Genomic DNA, 14,438 nt, shown 5'->3' with positions numbered 1-14,438 from the left:
GTGTCTTGCAGAGGTCTTCTTTCTTATAACCTAATCCCCAGCAGAATGTCTAAAGTGGGAGTTAGTCCCGCTTACTGGGACAATTGCTTCAACTGTGAAAGTTCATTAATCTTTCCCAGTGTTCTCAACTCTTTGGCTACAGCCCTTAGAAGTTTTTCTGGCTGGATACATTTTAAATCTTTCAATAGTAACAGAATCTCATAACACAAACACAACACAGACATTTTACATTTTACAAAGACACAAACCCAGACAAAATAACAAAACAGATACAAACAGACACAGGGATTTCTAACCAAAAACATGCAATTACAATTCTAATTTTACAGAGGCACACAGTTACCAAGGCAGTTTAAGAAACAACAGAGGCACACAGTCACAACTTTACAAAGGCATGCAGTTTAAAAAAGCAGAGGCAGAGAGAGAGGCTCATTAACAGAGGTGTGCAGTTTAAGAAAGGATATCCTTACCAGTGTGATCCAGGATGAACCACGTCACTAGAGGGGCCTTAGAGTTTTCCTCACAAGGAATGGTGAGGGGGCAGCTAGATGGTACAGTGGATATAGCACCAGCCCTGAAGTCAGGAGGACGTGAGTTCAAATCCGGCCTCAGACACATAACACTTACTAGCTGTGTGACCCTGGGCAAGTCACTTAACCCCATTGCCTAGCAAAAAATTTAAAAAACAAAAAACAAAGAATGGTGAGCTCAACCAAGGTTGGAACTCAGAGGTTTGGAGAGGGACAAGGGCAGAGGACTTCACCCGAGGAGGTGGGATTGGACTACAGAGAAATAAGTCTCTGGTGGTGCCTAGTCCATTCCCACTGTACTGGAGAGTCCAATGATCAGGTTCCATGTTCAATCCCACTTCTGCCACCAATTACCATCAACTGGACTGAGCCAGACTCTAACCTGTGGGTGGCTGGAGCCAAACAGAGCATGCTAGAAACAGGAGAGTCAGGAATCAAACAGAAGTTTAATTTCAAAGTGAGGGAAATGGCTTGTAAGCCATCACGCATATGATGGGGCCCTGCCTTTAGTGAAGGGACCCAAGACAGTGAAGGGAGATCTCAATATTTATAGCCATGGCTGCACAGTGAGCGTCACCCTGACAATGAGGGGTAACAGCAACAATGTGACAGGTTTGAAGGGCTTCATGACCAGAACATGGATACAACAGGTACTTGTCAGAGCTCAGAGAACACCTGGGGCAGGTTAAAGCAATACAGTAATTATATGAAGTAATTTGGGGATTTTACTGTGGCTAAGCTCACCCAACATATGAGCTCAAAGGACTGTTGTTATACCAAGCTCAGGCACAACTTGCTTGCTGGGCTTTAACTCTGGAAAACAGGGTGGCTCCTAATATCTAGGCATCTTTTAAAACATTTCGAGTGAGAGTGGCTCTGGATTTGCACAGCTCATGTTTCCTATGATTCTGCTTTGCTCATGGAGTACAGCACTTTCTTTGATATGAACATGCCATGCTGAATAGTCCTGTGCCAGACTTTCTCATGTCTCACAGTCAATACTAAAATTCTTCAGAAATACCTTCTTCTGACCACCATATGCATAAGTGAGGAGGGAGAAAGTTCAAGGCATGGGAGAAAAATCTATGATTCTGTGATCTCACTTCCTCTAAGGTACAACATTTTCTGTTTCAAGCTATGGAAGCAAACGTGAGCACTGGGTTCAACAATCCAAAAGAAGGTAATACCACCAAGTGTGTAACATTGAGGCTGTTGTAGGAGATGACATTGCTTAATATTTAATTGCTTACTATCTGTTCATCTCCATGATCTACCAAAGAGGAGATGACCAAAGCCCCATACTGGAGCTGCTTAAAAGGTCAGGGTGGGAAGGAAAATTGCCTAGCAGTGCCAAGGATTGAGTATGTTCAGAGGAATCACCATTAGGTGCTTAGTAAGCAGGAAGATTTGTGGTGGCAGGAATCTGGTCAAGTAAGCGGGTTTATTCAGAATATACTCATGACCAGAGACAGTTCAGGCGTGTAAACCTCAGGAGGAAAGTAGCATCAGAGTTTTGGCCATATTGAGGACTAGGAGCTAGGATGGTTTTCGCATTTCCCTTTTTCCCTTAATATAGGGAATACAGCCAGGATCAGATCAGTTCCACTGAAAAAGGGGTAGAAACTGTTGGTTGATAATTAGGGAGTTCCAGTTAGGATATGCTAATTAGCCAACCCTAGGGTGACAGGTAATAGTGAAGAAATGGCCCAGTCTATATACTCTTAGAGTAGGTGGGCCGAAGATCACTCTAGGGGACTACCTATATGGGTGAATTAAGTGACTTGACTTTTCATTAGACTTACAGTAGATTTCCAACTTGTTTTTTGCAGCATTACTTCTTTTTCAAAGTCAAAATAACTTGGTCAGCCCAGTAGAAATGAGCCTGCACTTACAGACAGTTTAACTGTGAACACCTGATACTACCAGGGCCAAGAAGCAAGGGGGAATCCATGGGAGAAAAAGCCTCGTCAAGACTATCAGAAAGGGATTGTCCAGCAAAAGAAGAATTCTCTTGGTTATTCTTGCAATCTCTAGCCTTCAGGGCACCAGAAATGATTTCTTGGTGATGGTCTCATTTCATATTTATGCACAAGGTCCTGGCCTTAATATTTACTATCTGTGACCCTTCTGAGTTTGTTTCCTAACATGCAGAAACAAATCATCAGGGTAATACTAGCAGCCCCACCTATCTCTCACAGTGTCATTGTGATGATTAAAGGAGATGAAGTCTATGAAATTGCTATTAGGTTGACTATGGAGACACTTGGGTAAACCCTGAACAAATGAGAGTTTTGGGTTGTGTGTGTGTGTGTGTGTGTGTGTGTGTGTGTGTGTGTGTCTGTGTCTGTGTATGTGTCTGTGTGTATATGTGTGTGTGTTTTTTTAAAAATTCAGTTAGTAGAGAAAAGGAAAAGAGGCAAAACTACTACCCTCAGGTTTAGCGATCACCCTTTTAAGGAGCTTAGATAAATTATAGAGTTTCCTTCATCACACAGAGGACCCCTGAAAGGATCCAACCTGTCTAACTTTTATTGTGGCTTCAGCCCATGGAGAAAGCACAATTTAGTAGAAAGAGAGGGAAGTGGTATCAGAAAACTTCAGCTCAAATCCTGCCTGTATGACCATAGGTAAGTCACTCCACTTCTCTGTGACTCAGTTCTTCCTCTGTAAGATAAAGGGGTTGAACTAGATGGCCTTTCATCTGTGGTCTCTGATTCTGTGCTCCCAAGGCAACTTCATTTATTTCCCAAAAGCAATCATCAGATTACCCTTCCTTGTAGTCCACAAAGGAAACTATTTTAAAATAAGATTAGTACTAGGTTTTCTTCCAGGAATACTTCAAACAAAAGTAAACTCCCTGATTGCTGTCTCACTGGAGGAGTACACTTTAATTCAACACATATGTATTAAATTACTTCTAGGTTCAAGGCCTATGGATGATACATCGATGGATAAGTCCCATTCCCTGTCTTGAGGGGCTTATCACATACCATGGATTGGAAGACACATACACATGAAAAGCTGTATCTAGAACGGGGTGGGGAACCTGTGACCTAGAGGCCACATGTGGCCTTCTAAGTCCTTGGATGTGGCCTTTTGACTGAGTCCAAGTTTTATAGAACAAATCTTTTTATTAAGGGGATTTGTTCTGTGAAGGTTGGTTTCAGTCAAAGGGCTGCACTTGAGGACCTAGAGGGCCACATGTGGCCTTGAGGCTGCAGGTTCCCCACCCCTGACCTACAGTATAGTAAAGGGCAACAAAGAGACGGTGCACACAGCACTGGGCCTGGAGTCAGGAAGATTCACCCTCCTGAATTCAAATCTAGCCTCAGATACTTACTAGCCATGTGACCCTAGGCAAGTCATTTAACCCTTTTTGCTTCAGTTTCCTCATCAGTAAAAGGAGCTGGAGTAGGAAATAGCAATCCACTCCCACATTTCTGCCAAGAAATCCCAAAAAATGGGGTTTCAAAGAGTCAGATATGACTGAAATGACTGAACAGAATATAATGTGTATAGGAGAGTGCCAGATTTAAAATCAGAAGACCTAGGTTCAAATCCTAGCTGTCACTTAACTACCTGTGGGGATCCTGGGGAAGTCGCTTCACATCTGTGGCCCTTGGTGGAAGGGATAATTACTGCTAATTACTGAGAGATCAGGAAAGGCTTCAGAGGCAGTGTCTGAGTCTTGAAGGAAGGGAACATGTAATTATCTAGAAGTATTGGGGTTGGCATAGGGGATGGCTAATATAAAGCTATGGAAGCAGAGAGAGTAGTTCTATTTTGGCTAAAACATAAAAGGGCATTTACAGTTAGCTGGGCCTGAAGTTGAATAGGAGGAAGAGGGAAGCTGGATTGACTTTTTCCTATTTTTCAGCACTTTGTGTTTGCCTCAGTTTCCTCATCGGTAAAATGAGCTGGAGTAGGAAATGGCAATCCACTCCAGTATCTTTGCCAAGAATAGTCCCAACCTACCCACCCCCCTCCCCCAGGGTACATAAAGCTCCAGTTGGCATCAATAAGCCACCAGTGAATATAGCATCATATTGCAGATAGTGACTCTTGGAACACCAAGGTCTCCAGAGAATCAGAACTTTGGTGGCCCCCAAATTCAGGGACCACTGCTGTGCTGCTGGCGATACAAAGACAAAGCTTCAACGATCCCTGCTCTCAAGGCATGTACTGTATACAGAGGGGACACAGTTTAGTAAAAACATGGTAACTTAAGGAAGGTTCCAGGCAATGGTGAATAGAAGTATTGCCAATAATTACTTAAGTGAAAGAATTGGCCTGAGAGGTAAAATCAAAGATATATATATATATATATAATTCTCAGGGCAGGAATTACTTCATATTTTCCTTGTACTTCCAGCATAAGGCCTTGTATATGGCAGGCATTTAATAAATGTTTTCTGAATTGAAAAAAAGGGGAGATCGGGTTCTGAAGCAGAATACTGTGAGATAGGCTAAAAAAGGTAGTAGATTTAGGTGAAATTGTAGAGGGCCTTCAATGCTAGGCTTTATATGTCATCTGACAGACAGTGGTAGATGGGAGAGAAGAAAGGGAGCAGACATTTATTTGTTGTTGTTGAGTCATTTTTCAGTTATGTCCAACTCTTTGTGACCCCATTCAGGGTTTTCTTGGCAAATATACTAGAGTGGTTTGCCATTTTCTTCTCCAGCTCATTTTACAGATGAAGGATTCAGGCAAACAAGATTAAGTGACTTGCCCCGGGTCACATAGCTAGTAAATGTCTGAGGCCAGATTTGAACTCAGGAAGATAAATCTTCCTGCTTTCAAGCCTAGTGCTCTATCCACTGTGCCATCTAGCTGCCCTAAGCATTTATGAAGCATCAGCTATGTGTCAGACACTATTCTAAGTGCTTTACAAATATTATCTCATTTGATCCTCACAACAGCCTTGGGAGGTAGGTGCTTTTATCATTATTTTACAGTTGAGAAAATCGAGGCAGACAGAGGTTAGGTGATTTGCCCAGATTCACACAGCTAATAAGTAACTGGAGCTGGATTTGAACTCAGGTCTTTCTGACTTCAGACCTAGCGCTTTATCCAGTATGCTAACTAGCTGCCTACAGGGAGGTGTATAGACACCATCAAACAGAAGAGAATCTCCCAAATGTTATATCCAGGTTTTGGAATACATTGTGCTTTCCCTTTACAGCCAGATTCCTAATTACATTGAGCTTAGTTTAGTATTAGGACTGATTTTAGGATGCGTACTAGTAGAAGGCAGGGAAAGTGACCTATGGAAATTTTTTTTCATGACCCTATTTGGGGTTTTCTTGGCAAAGATACTGGAGTAGTTTGCCATTTCCTTCTCTAGCTCATTTTACAGATGAGGAAACTGAGGCAAACAGGCCAGCACTCTACCCACCGCACCACCTAGCTGCCGTCAAGCCCTTAAGCTGCACTCAATTATGCTTGGGGCTATTTCCAATGTCATTCTTCTGGGGCTGCCTGGTTATCCCCGAGGTACAATGCAGGCTGCCCAGAACTTTTTCCAATTAGTTGCTTTGTTATCTCCAGGCACTGGTCAGTATTGGAGGATAGAACGCTGGGTGTGCTGGCCTACTGGACTCCTTAGCCTTGCTTAGAAGCTACTTTATTAAGCATCCTAAGATGTTGAAGTCAAAGTTGAGCATTGAGAAGGGGAGCCCAGTTAGGGAGTAACAACAGCAGAGGGGCACTGCACTTTTGTTAATATCTTTCCTCTAAGATGATTACGTTTTGTTTTTTTTAGAATTTGACAGGAATGCATATAAAACTGTACAATAACGGTTTCACTCAATGAACAAGCTATGGTTTTTCCAGTAGCAATGTATGGCTGTGTGAGGTGGACTAGAAGGAAAGCTGAATGCTGCAGAATTTATACTTTCGAATTGTGGTACTGGAGAAGACTACTGAGAATTTCTAGGAGATCAAATCAGCCATTGCATAAAGAACTAATTCAGGCTATTCATTAGAAGGTCAAATACTGAAGCTAAAGCTTAAATATTTTGGCCACATAGTGAGAAGATAAGACTCACTGGAAAACACCGATGTTGGGAAATATTGAAGGCAAAAGGAAAAGGGATGGCAGAAGGTAAGATGGATAGATTGTGTCATGGAAGCAACAAACATGAGCTTGGATCTACTTTGAAAGAGAGTAGAGGAAAGAAAGGCCCGGTATGCTGTGGTCCTTGGGGGCATGAAGAGTCAGACGTGATTGAATGACTGAATAACAACATATAAACAATGACAAAATTATAACTCCTACCCTCATGGAACTTACATTCTAATGGGAAAGACAACATACACATGTTTATGCACACAAATCACACATAAAACAGATAGGAGGTAACGTTAGTGGGGAAGGCACTAGAAGCTGAGAGGACCAGGAAATGTCTCAGGCAAGTGGGTGGTGTTTGAACTCAGTATTGAAGGAAATTAAACATTTAAAGATTAAGCAGTAAGGAAGGAAAACATGTAAGGCATGGGTGACAGCTAAGACAAAGACACTAGGTTAGAAGATGGAATGTTGTGTGGGAGGAACAGGATGAAGGCCTGTCTGGCTGGAGATGGGAGTAATATGTTAGAAGGATGAAAAGGTAGAATGAGACCAGAGAGGGCAGAAGATCCAGACGGAGATGGTGGTTAACAGTGCCAAATGCTGAGGAGAGGTCAAGAAGAAAGAAGACAAAGAAGAAATCTTTAGATTTATCAATAAAGGATCACTGTTAACTTGGGAAGGGAGGTTTCAGCTGGGTGATGAGGCAAGAAGACAGATTATTTGGGGTCGAGAAGAAGTGCAAGCAACAGTATAGATATAACTTTTTCAAAGAGTTTGGCAGAGAAAGGAGACATATAGGACCATAGCTAGTAGGAACTGTAGGATTTTTTCCCCTCGAGAATTATAGAGATAAATGTGTTTGTAGGCAACAGAAATGAATAAGTAAATAAGAAGCTGAAGAGAGAGGGAATGCTAGTGAGGCAATCTGCTGGAGAAAAGTAGAAGGGATGAGGTCAAGAGGACAGGTAGGTGGTTAGCCTTGAGGTGAGGGATACTGTTAAGGGGTTTTAAGTTGAGAAGAATGAGAGAAGAGTGAACTCAAGCAAAGGACTGATTTTCTTCATAAAGTATCAATCAATCAAAAAACCATTTTTAGGTGCTTACCATATGCTAGGCATGGTGCTAAATGCTAGAAATGCCAAGAAAGATAAGAACAGTGCCTGCCCTCAAGGAGCTAACATTCTAATGGATAAGGCAAGATCCTCTGATAAGAGGGTAGGTGTAGGGGGCATTGTAGTAGATGAGACCAAAAGCAAAGGTTTGCATCCTCTATGTTAAATGGGATAAAGATTAAATTAGGGAGGAATAGAAGGATTGCTTTATGAAGTGAGGGCTAATTGAGATTAGAAAACAAATTTATAAGGGATCAGCTCTTACCAGCTCTATTCAACATTATATGAATAGGAGTGGTAGAGGAAGATGGTGGGAGTAATCCAAGACTGGGGCTTGGCAAGGCTTGCATGTCTCTAGGCCAAGGGAGGGAGGGATTTGAGAGCTGAGGATAGTATAGCATTGGACTGATTCACTAAGCAGACCAAGAACATGACCGAGAGCTTGAGGAAAGGCCACAACAGATGACTGAGAACTCTGCAGAAAACACTTTGAGTCGATGGACAAAGTCAGAAGTGAAATTGTCAAGGACTGAGAAGCAAGAGGAGAGAAAGTTGAGGCAAGGAATATAAACAGTTTTTCCTATATTTTTCATTGTGTTCACAATAAAAAAAGTTTTCCCCTGTTTTATGGTCATAGCCAAAATGATTATGAAACCTTAGTTCAAATTTATATTTTCTTAGTAACATCTCTGAATTCTATTTCACGTCTAAATGACTTTAGCATTATTTTTTTAAGTCAGACTCTATGTAGAGGTACGGTTCAATGCTATAAGCTATTGGCCTTGATTCTCTTCATGAGTGATATGAAATCAATGTTCCTTAGATGCAGAAGGAAGAAAACCTACCCAGTCACAACCCATATAGAGTTGGGAGTCTACAGGTGGTAATTAGGTCTGAATAGCACATGCAGGTGTGAGGAAGTAGCCATCATCCTTCTTCCCAGAGAATAACTAGAAGAAATAGCTGTTTGGACTGGCACTACCAGTGTAGCACCCAACAGACTCATTCCTCTCACAGGAACAGAATCATATGATCTTGGAAAGGACCTTTGTTGTTTAATTGTTTCAGTCATGTCCAACTCTTTGTGACCCCATTTGGGGTTTTCTTGGCAAAGATACTGGAGTGGTTAGCCATTTCTTTTTCCAGCTCATTTTACACATGAGGAAACTGAAGCAAACAGGGTTACATGACTTGCCTAGGGTCACACAGCTAGTAAGGGTCTGATTTGAACCAAGGAAGATGAATCTTCCTGACTTCAAGTCTGGTACTCTATCCACTGGACTACCTAGCTCCCCTACAGTAATGAAAAAATACTGTGCAGTCGAGGCCCTTTAGGACCAAAGAGAATTAAGTCTCATCCATAATACCTGTCAAATACATGAAGACTGCTATCTCACGTTCCTCTGAGTCTTCTCTTCTCTAGGCAAAACATTCTCAATTCCTTCATCTGGTCCTCATATGTTATATATTCGAAGGCCTCTAACATCTTGGTTGTCTCCTTTGAATGTGCTTCAGCTTATCAATGTCTTTTCTAAAATGTGGTAGAACAACTAGGTGGTGCAGTAGATAGAGCACTGGGTCTGGAGTCAGGAAGACCTGAGTTCAAATGCAGCCACCAACACTAGCTTTGTGACTCTGGGGAAGTCACTTAATCTTGTTTCCTCAGTTTCCTTAACTGTAAAATGAGCTGGAGAAGGAAATATCAAACTACTCCAGCATCTTCGCCAAGAAAACCTCAAACAGGGTCATGGAGAGTCACACACAACTGAAACAATAAAATAACAAAACAAAATATGGTGCCCCAAAGTGAACACAGTACCCATGATGTGCTCTGATACTTATCTGGGATATCAAATTACAAACCTACATTAAATTCTTTCCCCTTCACCCTAATTTTGCAAAAGAGTTCTACTCCCATTCAACCTAGGCTGACGGCTCCAAGAAATACCTTTGCCATGTGTCCTGGAAGGTTTCCTTCTCTCATGGGTGTCCATGAACTAGAGGGCATCCTTGAGTAGTTGTCATGCTTACACTTTGATGTGATCTATTCTTTTGTTGAATATTTAAAAGTTAAATGCTTTTCTCAATGTAACACTTCCCTTTCTAACTTCTTGTGTACAACACTGAACCACTGGAACATCTTGTGGACTCTTTGGGCATCCTGTGGACCATGGCTAAATGAGTGACTAATTAAGGTAGTTAGAGCACACTAAGGTCTAGGTCATGGGTTCCATCTTCATGTGGATCAAAGAATATGGTTCTTTTCTCTGAAAATGAACCATAACCCTGGTCAGCTGTTCTCTGAGTGATAAGGGAAACTGAGAGAGAAAATGTAAGACCATCATGAACCCATCCATATTGCTGGAAAACTAAGCCTATAAATATAGCCTACTGATGGGGAATGTCAATATAGAAGTTCATTGTGAAGAATACATTAAAGTCAATATTAAGTTTCTTCCAATCAACTCATGCTCTCCTCCAACAAAAGGGAGGCCCATATCCTACATTCTGACCACAAAGCATCAATGCAAGTCTTCTTTTATTAGCTGTCCAATACTATTAAACATTCATGTATTGTGTTTTTATTTAAATTGTTACAAACTACTGGTACAGACCCATTACAATTTATGATTGACACAACACTAGCTTGAATGAACATGAAGCTTTTCAGACTTGAGTTCATGGTGGGCAAACAGAAGGCAGGGAAACAAATCAGTAACTTGGCCCATGCATCTGTTGTTGGCTAATGAATCAACAAATTTAAAATGAGATGTAGAAACCACACAGAACTGGCCATATTTAAAACAACAATTTGAAACAGAAGACACGATTTCCAGAAGTGTCCCAGTAACCAAGGAAAACAACCGCTGATGAAAAAAAGGGCTCTTTTACTTGTGTCCACAAGGACTGGGATGAGAAGATGCACAAGAATTGGTTCCATTCCTTGAGACAACTGATTGTTCACAAAAATATATTTTTTTGCACTTTAACTCAAGAAGGCCAGAAGCCAGGAAGAGCACCCTGCTTTGAAAAGATATTGTTTGGTTCACACAGCTTGCTTTGGTTTATCTGAAGTGGACCCCAGTTTTCCTGAGGAGAAATGTGTACAAAGAGTTTAGAATGTATCAAGAAATCCCAAGCCTTGATTGACAGATTTTTTTCCCCCTGTCTATCACGGTGAAAAATCTTTTTCTTTCGTTCCAGTGTTCAATTTCTTTCTTTCAGGAGTACTCTGCAGATAGCCATATCAATATGTCGCTTGCTTATCAATAGCCCCAAGCTGTGCATTTCACGTTACTAAACTGTTTTGAGCTCAGTGCCTGCCTGACAGGATGCATCCATCCTTCGGCATCTGCTTTCATATAGTTCTTGAGTTGCATGCTATGAACTTCTGAATATTCACATAATGCATCTAAAAATGTCTTCTGAGAAAAAAAACCATAAAAATGTACAGGAAGTTGTGCTCTCTCTCAGTAAGGCTTGCAAATTGACATTTAAATAAGCAGAATATAAATCACAAGCAAAAAAAAAGTGCACTTTTAAATAAAATAAACAAATGGAGACAGTTAAGAATTACTACCAAACAGATGGACAGATTAATTCTGGTTAATCTTAGAAGAAAGTGATAAAATATATGTGTATGGCTTTTAATTTTTGGTTCATTTTGGTTTTGATTAGTGAATGCACAAAAGTTGCATACCTCCCCTCCCTCCCCCCCAGCCTTTAGATCTCACAGCTTCTGAGAGTCTTAAGGTTTGGATTGAGATGTTCCTTCCCTTAAATAAATGTGACTGCCTCTCAGTCTAAGTTAAAGGCACTAGCCTTCATACGTTTAATGTCTCAAGGTGCTCAGAAAACAATAGCTCCCATCTTACTGAAATCAACACACTAAGTAATCAGAACACTCTTCTGCACTCATCTGCTTTGAACCTCATAATCATCTCTGCCTTTGTCAGACACTGCCAAGTAAACTGGGGCACTTAATGGAGGCTTATTAAGCTTTGTGCAGGCAGAGAGAGGTTATAGTCATTCTCCCCTAACCCCCGGATCTACGAGATGATTCTTCCACCATCTTTCACTAAAGCCTTCTCCCAGGCAACAGTGACTGTTTCCATAAATCTCCAAGAGAAGAAAAGCGCCTCCCAAAGGATGTCATGTCTTTTGGCTGCTCATCTTCTGTTTCTGTTTGCGCAGGTGAGCCTCGATCTCATGCCTGAAGACAAGCATCCCCAGCTGCCCGTGTGATGCCTCATTCATGGCCTTGGATTGCATGCACATCTTATACTGTTCAGGGGTCAGCTCATCCACACACTGCTTCTCATGCCAAAGGTGGAAAAGCCCCCGCACAGGAGTCCGAACCACAATGAGGTTGCTATGCAGGTATTTGCGGTACAGGTGCACGTCTTCTCCTCCCCAGCCTTTGATGTCCAGGTCGAACCCACCTGCCATAAGGGAAACACCCAGGAAACTATATTATCTTTACATGCATATATTCCCACTGGGCATGGATACAAGTCTGCCATTTTGGAAAGGAGACATTTCTAAGAAGTACTCATATACATTTTCACACATTTTATAATCTCTGTCATCTGTATCTTCTAGAATTCTGAAGACTACCTCTTACTTCCTACTCTGTTAGACAAATTAAGGTTACAGTTTTAAAGGACAAGTCAGTATGCAGTCATTCATTTGGCTGTTTTGACGAGCTGAAGGGAAAAATCAAGAGCTAGAAGGAACCTTTGAGTTCATCTAGCCTAATCTTCATTTTATATATGAGGAAACTGAGAACTATACAGTTTCATAGAATTAAGAACTGGAAGGGATCTCATAGGTCACAAAGATGAACTTTCCCCCCTCATTTTCCAGAGGAGGAAACTGGTGATAAGTGACTTGCCCAAGGTCACACAGGCAGTAAAGGGCTGAGGTTGGATGTGGAGTCCTCTGACTTCAAAGCCAGTGTTCTTTCCCCTTTACTATGCTGCCTCTCATGTCTCATGATGCCATGGTTTCAGGCTCCTGTGGAGAAAGCTGTAGCAATCTCTTTACATCTTGAATCATCCAGGACAAAATTCTCACGTAAAAACACGATGTGGCTTTGAAACCAGCACTTCTTGGGTGTTTATGACATACGAGGTACTGCGCTAAGTGCACAAATGTGCTCATGGCACTCATGGAGCACCTTTAGACTCCATTCTTGGCTGTGAGTTATTTCATAGGTTCTATCAAGAGGCAGATTACTTCCAATTACATTCAACAAATCTATTGGCAGGTAACAGTGGTCAGACTTTCCTATTGTTCAGTAAAATGATATCCCCTTATTACAAAGCATTTTTGTAGGTTTCTGAACAATTCATCATGCCCTCTGAGAATGTCTATTAATCTTCTTCATCCTCTTTGGTAAGTGTTAACCTTTCTTAGGGGTGATGGGTCCTGTGTTTCATTAGTGTTATACAGATTTTTTTTAGGATACTTTCTAAATCTGTTACCAGTATTACATGCATTGGCTTTTGTCCCAGTCTCTTCTCCCTCTACAGAACTTTACAAATCTTCCTAAAAGATTTCTATTTCATAATTCTGAAAACACATTAAAACTGATATTGTATAGGTGTTAATTGCTTTTAACATATTCTTTGCATTCAACTTTGATTTCAGAATGCCAGTACGTCTGTTAACATCTTCACCCACAGCCCATCTCTGATATCTTTATGTTTGATGAATCCTATCTTTTTCTTAGATAAATAGCAGCAGTTTCATCATCGTGGCCACTGTGTTAGCCCAATCAGCGTTATTACCAGAGCCCAGTTGCTAGGCGTTTGTAGCTACTGTAGCTGTCTCAGGGCTCTAAGAGCCTCTGCTGGTCATTTATTACCCTGGCTGGCATTCTCTGGTTTTGCCATCGTCCTCTTCCTCCTCTCTAGGAAATAGATAATGGCTTGGGATTTTAGGAAGTTGTGCTTGTTTTTATAAAATTTAAAGGACTATACAAAGGTGAGTTATTACTATCATTACTTAGCATTTAACAAGGCACTTTCCTCACAACAACTGTGAGATGGGGAAACAAGATCAGCAGCGTGTCCAAAGACACACAGCTAACAAGTATTGGAGTTAAGATATGTAGTAAAGTCTCCTGACTCCCAATCCAGTGCTATAGGTTATAAACCAAGTGCAGGGCACTTTCCCTATATGCTTTTTGCCAGTGTTTCTTCAGAAGACTGGGTTGAAATTTATGATTTTTTAAATTCAATTTTATTTTATTTTCTGTTCCAAATTCTGTCCTCTCTACTGAGAAGGCATGAAAAAATATACATACATATATATGTAATATACATATGTGTGGGAACATATATATACACATATATGTATGTGTGCATGTGTGTATGTGTGCATGTGTGTATGTGTATATATAGTAAACATGTGATATAGCACTTTATGAACTAAAGAAAGTAAGGACAAATAGAGCCCTCACAAAGAAGACTTAGTTACCCAGAATTATATGATAGAAAGTAGGATGTGAATGTTGCAGGAAATAACAATAAGTCATAATAGCCCTCACACTTGACAGAAACATCTTCCTTCCTTGATGTGCACATCCCTTTCATCAACTATAGGCATGCCCTTGCCTTTAAAAAAATAGAGAAATGATAAATGCCTATTGACTTGAAATGTAAATCCAAGCTGAATAAACACGTAAAGTAGAATTTGCAATACTAGCTAATTATTTGCTT

The 14,438-nt window shown here is 40.9% G+C and overlaps 1 protein-coding gene across 12 annotated transcripts in view; it reads right to left on the bottom strand.

Annotated features, from left to right (window-relative positions):
- Positions 1-10,235: 10,235 nt before the first annotated feature.
- CSGALNACT1 (chondroitin sulfate N-acetylgalactosaminyltransferase 1) overlaps positions 10,236-14,438 on the bottom strand; it is a 402,593-nt gene continuing 398,390 nt past the window's right edge. For all 12 annotated transcript variants that reach the window (XM_020969596.2, XM_078149613.1, XM_020969598.2 and 9 more), the window contains one exon: positions 10,236-12,155. In XM_020969596.2, coding sequence (XP_020825255.1) covers positions 11,866-12,155 — 290 coding nt within the window. In that variant the 3' untranslated portion in view covers positions 10,236-11,865. The remainder of the gene's footprint in view (positions 12,156-14,438) is intronic.

Source organism: Phascolarctos cinereus, unplaced genomic scaffold, assembly GCF_003287225.1.
Source record: "Phascolarctos cinereus isolate Bilbo 61053 unplaced genomic scaffold, phaCin_HiC Scaffold_2;HRSCAF=192, whole genome shotgun sequence".
Classification (NCBI taxonomy): domain Eukaryota; kingdom Metazoa; phylum Chordata; class Mammalia; order Diprotodontia; family Phascolarctidae; genus Phascolarctos; species Phascolarctos cinereus.
This window is presented reverse-complemented; position numbering and strand designations above follow the sequence as displayed.